Below are 6,000 nucleotides of genomic sequence, written 5' to 3'. Positions count from 1 at the left end.
TGTTTCTGTGTTGTAATGTACCAAGTGTGTGTTGAGTCTGGGGGGGAAGGTGCAGCTCAACCGCTATGGCCAATTTGACATATATAAGAAAGTAATCAGCTCTCATGTTACATCACTATGGCAATAAAAGTGAGCTTCCCCTGCGAGTAATGTAACAATCCAAGAAACTGATGAAAAATCTTCAGTTCATCAAACCACGTCTAGTCGCAATGCAAGACAGCAGCAGAAACGTATATCTGTTTTAAAATAATACATGTTTCTTTAAAAGCGATATCGTAGCTGTTAGCTTTATTTATTATTGCAAAACGTTGCCAAGAATAAGACAATATAGTCAACGCTCTGTTCTGGCAGAGCTCTCTTAACCTCCCTCCCCTCGCTTAGTGTAGAAATACTCCGATTGCACGTTTTGATCATCGACGTTTCACACTGACAAGTCAATTTAGAGCAGCTGGAGGGCGGTGTTGGTAAAGTGAAAGCAGATCGTCTCGTGACGTCACGTCACTTCGGAGCATGCCCACAAAACGTTGAACATAAACAATAGCGACCAAGTAAGGAAGGACGGCTGTTGGAGTGTTACAAGTTGGCGAAAGCAAGTGTTATAATTTGTCTAAATAAGAACAAAGCCATCTGGTGTAGCAGTGAAGAGATCATAATCAGCTATGGAGAACCTCTTCTCGATGCGAGTGAGCGTTTTTTCCGATCAAGGAGGCAGAAAGTACATGGAGGATTTGACCGAGGTGGTGGTTGAGCCGGAGCCCGAGTTAAGCGAGGACGAAACGAGTTTTTACGGAATCGGTGAAGTAAAAGAGGTCACTAGGCCAGGGGAAGCAATCAGACAGACTTGCAATTTAGCTTCGGATGCTAGCGTGCTAAACGACCACCGAGACTCCTTGTCTAGCACAATCGGTACAACGAGACAACGGTCCGTAGCATTTTTTGCAGTGTTTGATGGGCACGGGGGCCTGGAGGCAGCTCAGTTTGCTCGCGATCACCTGTGGATGTTTATAAAGAAACAACGTGGCTTTTGGTCGTCGGACACAGAAGAGGTGTGCGCCGCCATCCGCAAAGGCTTCATTGCATGTCACCATGCCATGTGGAAGAAGCTTCGTAAGTATACAAAGCATGCGATAGAGTGAAGTTGGCTGGAAGTGACTCGGTGGGTTTGATTTCTGAACAGATCATATAAATTATGATTTTTAGACTACTTAAATAGTAAGTAGTTCAGCCAAGTCGATCCTACGCTTATTCGCTCGTGAATGGGTAGTCGGCACGCGGCGTGTTGGCTTTTTTGATAACCATGCGGTCTGCGTCGCGGAACTGTATCTTTACTAGTCTAGTGTAGTCCATTTTGTGTGTTTTTTTAATGTACAACTCGATCTTGAATATGAATAGTTTTAGATCTTCTGAAACAGTAGTTAGTGCAACGTAAGTACGTTGGCTTTAAAAACCACCACCTTCACCTAGCTACAGACCCTTACTTTGCTGCTGCAGCAGCATCCTTTCCATCAAGCATTTCTCTGTAGCTCCCTGCTTTTTAACCTCAGTGACCGAATGAGACCCTGTTTTCCAGTTAAACCACAAAACGCCGGTGCATATTTTTTTTTCTCGGAGGCCGATTTTAAAATGATAAGCAGTATATTTAGCCCAATAGATCGTCACTTTTAACGCTGGGATGACGTATAGCGTCCAATCAGCAGCACGAGAGGCGGGATATATGTAGAACGAACAGCTGGAAGATATATAGTAGGTTCTAGAAGGTGGTGTCGTTGCGATGATGTATCTAAACATTTTGAATTACTATACAGTAAAAATAACGTGTCTTTTTTGAGATATGAAAATATAGGTTGATTGATATACACGATGTAGCCAAATTTCAAGCTGACGGGTGAAATCAACAGGGAAAAATCAATTTATCGTTAAGGATCGGGACGATATATTTGTCGCATTAATGTGTGAATTTTTTTTTTTATTTTATTACATCGAACCTGTGTCTTGTCTTATAATACAAACTGCCTTGCATTACTCCCCGCCCAAAATAAAACTGTCATCTCAAAGCCGCTCCCAATTTTAGCATTTCCTGGTTGGCATTTTTTCTCAGCTTCCTCGTAGTTTTAGTTTTCATTCCGAAGAACCGCCCCAATTTGTAAGGCTTGCAAATACCAATCTCCTGGCTTTCCGTTGACACGGAGTTTGATTATATAATAGCTTTTTTTTTATTATTTGTTTTCACGTATAACGGCCTGAACAAAATTGGCGACCATAAGCTATAATGGAGTGCAATATAATGTAGAAATAAAACGTTTACAAACGAGCGGAGACCATTCTGTTCTCCAAGTTACTGAAAATTAATTAGGTTGTTCCAATTTCACATTTTTTGTCATTTTTGAAACACTAATTTAAAATCCAATTAATTAGCACGGATCTTTAGATAAGCCTTTCATATTCGGAGGTTCATATTCTTATTCCTGTAAACACTTTTTTTATTATTTCATTAGAGAAAACGTTTTTCAGTGAACGTGTTGTTGAGTAGAAGACGTGTATGCAAAAGTTTAGGTAACCCCAATAAGTTTCACAGGCAATCTAAATCGAGGTGTAGGACAGACCCAAGAGTGTCAGTGTGCTTGCAAGTTTTTGTTGTTCTTTTTCTTAGTTACTACTAAGTAATTGCAGCTGGTGATTTTTTTTTTTGGTCTTCTTTTTAATTGACTTTCATTTTTACATTCCAAACCCTTAATTATTCCTTCTCTCCTTAACCATCCAACCCGCTGAATCCGAACACAGGGTCACGGGGGTCTGCTGGAGCCAATCCCAGCCAACACAGGGCACAAGGCAGGAACCAATCCTGGGCAGGGTGCCAACTCACCGCAGGGGACACACAAACACACCCATGGGCCAATTTTAGAATCGCCAATCCACCTAACCAGCATATCTTTGGACTGTGGGAGGAAACCAGAGCGCCCAGAGGAAACCCACGCAGACATGGGGAGAACATGCAAACTCCACGCAAGGAGGACCTGGGAAGCGAACCCGGGTCTCCTAACTGTGAGGCAGCAGCGCTACCACTGCGCCACCCTCTCCTTAACCAGTAGCCAAAAAATAATCAAATGCAAAGCAAGCCCCAACCTATAACCAGCTAACTTCATTTCATTTAAAACATCAGGGTTCAATAAAATATTTGATAATTAAACTAACAAAAAGAAAATAAGCAGTAGCCAGGAATGAAACCCTGGCCAGACCATAACACTGCTCTTTTGTCAATTATGCACATGTACAGGAATATCTGGATGAAAGTACTGCTAGCACCCCTTCACACTACCTGAAAACTGCTTTGAAGAAGCTCTGCGGGTTGGTGTTCTTGTCATTGCTAGCTAGGGGTGTCCACCATTCCTGTTCATTCTCTCTGGTTTCTTTAACATTACACACATGCCATCGTGTGTATGCGCATGCATACATTCAAACAAAGTAACATGCTGGCTTGCTCTCATGCATAAATACACCTATTGCAGATATATATGCTGGTGTGTTGAGAAATATTGATCTATTCTGGTCCTCAGCATTATGACAAAGCTCTAATAAAAAGAAAAAACATTTCAGAAGTTTGATGTGACAGAATGAGAGCATTAACAAGCTGCTGAATTAAATAATGGGTCTCATTAACAACAGAATTAACTTCTCATTAAGAAACTGGAGTGAAAATGATGCCCCAACCACCTAAGAAAAGAAACTATAATGAAGACTCCAGAGCCAGGGAGTTAAAAGGCCATGACATATTTGAGGACTTCTCCAGCGATTTTTGTGATAGCCTTCATTTACATAACTTTCTGAGTCACAGGCATTCGGCAGCCTGCTCCTGTAAAGGCCAGTCGTCTCATCTAACATACTCAACAACTCCCTCCATGTAGTATGTGACTTTCCACAACAGGTCTGATTTTTTGCCTTTTGTTGCAGGGGTGGGCTCTGTGTGCTGAGAGTAAGCAACCAATGAATGCTTATCTGGAAGTAATAATGCATATAATGCAGCAACGAGGAATAAGGAACACTGGTGTTTGAACTTTCCAACAGAAGAAAAGCTTGTCTGTCACTTGTTTTACGTACCACAACAGAATAGAAAAAAAGGGGGAGAGAATACAACTGATTTCATTGTACCTGCTATAACCCTTAATATGATACCAGTTCCATTAAAAAGAATGAAGTTGGCCTTCTGAAAAAGGTGCAAGCATGACTGCGCCGGGAAGTTGGCACCCAATTGCGTCATTTGTAAACCGTCATTTAAATTGACACGGTCAAGCTATAAGATCAGCAACTACAGTCAACAAGTCTGAGTACCCTGTGACTTAAAAGTTGTGTAATGTGATATTGGATTTAGCAAACTTTTAATAATATTCAAGATTGGGAACTGTGAAGGAAGTTTCATATAATGAATCTGTCGTTCAGCCGTGTACTTTGTGGTTGATTTTGAGGTATCCCTTTGCATCTTTGTCTCCCTTAAATATTTCTGTCACCTGAAAATTTTCAAAGGACTGTGAAGCATTTGCTTCCAGACTTAATTTATACTTAGCTGGGCTGATTCTTCCCTGTTTTTTTGTAGCTGTCTCTGGAGTGCTTAAATTTTGTTTCATTTGCCCAAAGCGTCTTGATTTATGTGAATGATTTTTTTTTTTGTGTGTAAGTTGCATGTTGCTATGATATGAAAGGTTTTCTTCTGACTTCTCTTCCATTCAGATCATGTTTGAGGAAGCAGTATTGTATGCTCTGTCTCATTTCATTTGTTAATTGCCCTTTTTTGCCATCATCACTGGAATTTACAATTTTTTAGGATGTAGAGGGTGTTCGTAACACTGTCTGTCTGTCTTAAAGCAGCGTTGGAACAGATGGTCTTTAAATAAACAACAGAAGTGGGGACACCTGAGCAAATTGTTTGCTTCAACTTGCAAGTCCTAATTTACAGTATTCTGCAGCAAATAAAGTATCTATAGGTTGTAACCAAATAATTGTTCCCTGAAGAAAGTCCAATTGTAATATTCTGATATCCTTTTTTTCAGTTTTTGCTAACCTAAACTTTAAATGTAAACCTCTGGCAGTTTACTGCTTATATTTTCACCATTTTAGGTAATTCATTATATTTAAACTGATTACATTGGGGGAACAAAGTGAGGTGTTATAAAACATTTGACTATTGGTTTATATTTGAAGAAAAGGCTTAAAAATGTGACTTGAGTTTTAGACTGTGACACCTTTGTGTGAAATTTGTCACAAGAGAAGTCAAATATAATGTTGGTTTATGTAAAAGTTGTATGATGTAAGAAGTGAAACCCCACAAATTCCACCATTTCAACTTCAATAAGCATGTTAGAACCAGGCATTTGCTTTACCTCTTTGCTCTGACCTGTCAGTTCTCAGATTTAAGGTAGATTTGTAAACCCATAAGTACATTTTTGGATTACACAAACAGTCTGGTTCCTGCATGAAAGTCGTGTTAGTGTTACTAATGTCTCTTTTTGCCTTTGGGGTCAGTAACACTCTCTGTCGTCCGTCAGGTTTTCTGCCTGCCTGCCTGCCTCCCTATTTGTCTGGTACTGCAGACCTACCAGTCTTCTGACTGAGCAATATTTCAATATTGTATTTAAGGATATACTTAAAGTCTGAAAATTTGTGTAAATGCTTTGTATAAAGAATCTGCATCATGTAACCGTTTGCAATGAAATATAAACTTAGTGTTGAATGACAGAAACGCAAAATTGGCAGATTTAATTATATTTTTGCCGTATTCTGCAGAACACTGAAAGGTCAAATAACTCAATAATGACTACTGGCATGACAAAAGCTGGCGGTTTATTCATTTTTATGATTATGTTGGTGGACAAAGTGAACTTTATTCTTCTAGATAAGACCGATTATATGTAGTACAGAGTATGTCGGTTAATAGTTAATCTGCATGTACGTTCACCTCCCATGCAGCAAATGACAAGAAGTAATTGACCCGCATAAGGAAAGGCTACA

At 39.8% G+C, this 6,000-nt stretch overlaps 1 protein-coding gene across 1 annotated transcript in view; it reads left to right on the top strand.

Annotated features, from left to right (window-relative positions):
- The first annotated feature begins 233 nt into the window (after positions 1-233).
- The window catches only part of ppm1da (protein phosphatase, Mg2+/Mn2+ dependent, 1Da), a 39,104-nt gene continuing 33,337 nt past the window's right edge, over positions 234-6,000 (top strand). The window contains exon 1 of the mRNA XM_039756740.1: positions 234-1,107. Within this exon, the coding sequence (XP_039612674.1) occupies positions 660-1,107 (448 nt within the window). The 5' untranslated portion in view covers positions 234-659. The remainder of the gene's footprint in view (positions 1,108-6,000) is intronic.

The sequence above is a fragment of the Polypterus senegalus genome, chromosome 6 (genome assembly GCF_016835505.1).
Source record: "Polypterus senegalus isolate Bchr_013 chromosome 6, ASM1683550v1, whole genome shotgun sequence".
NCBI lineage: Eukaryota > Metazoa > Chordata > Cladistia > Polypteriformes > Polypteridae > Polypterus > Polypterus senegalus.
The sequence above is the reverse complement of the archived record's forward strand: the minus strand, read 5'-3'. Positions and strand labels throughout refer to the sequence as shown.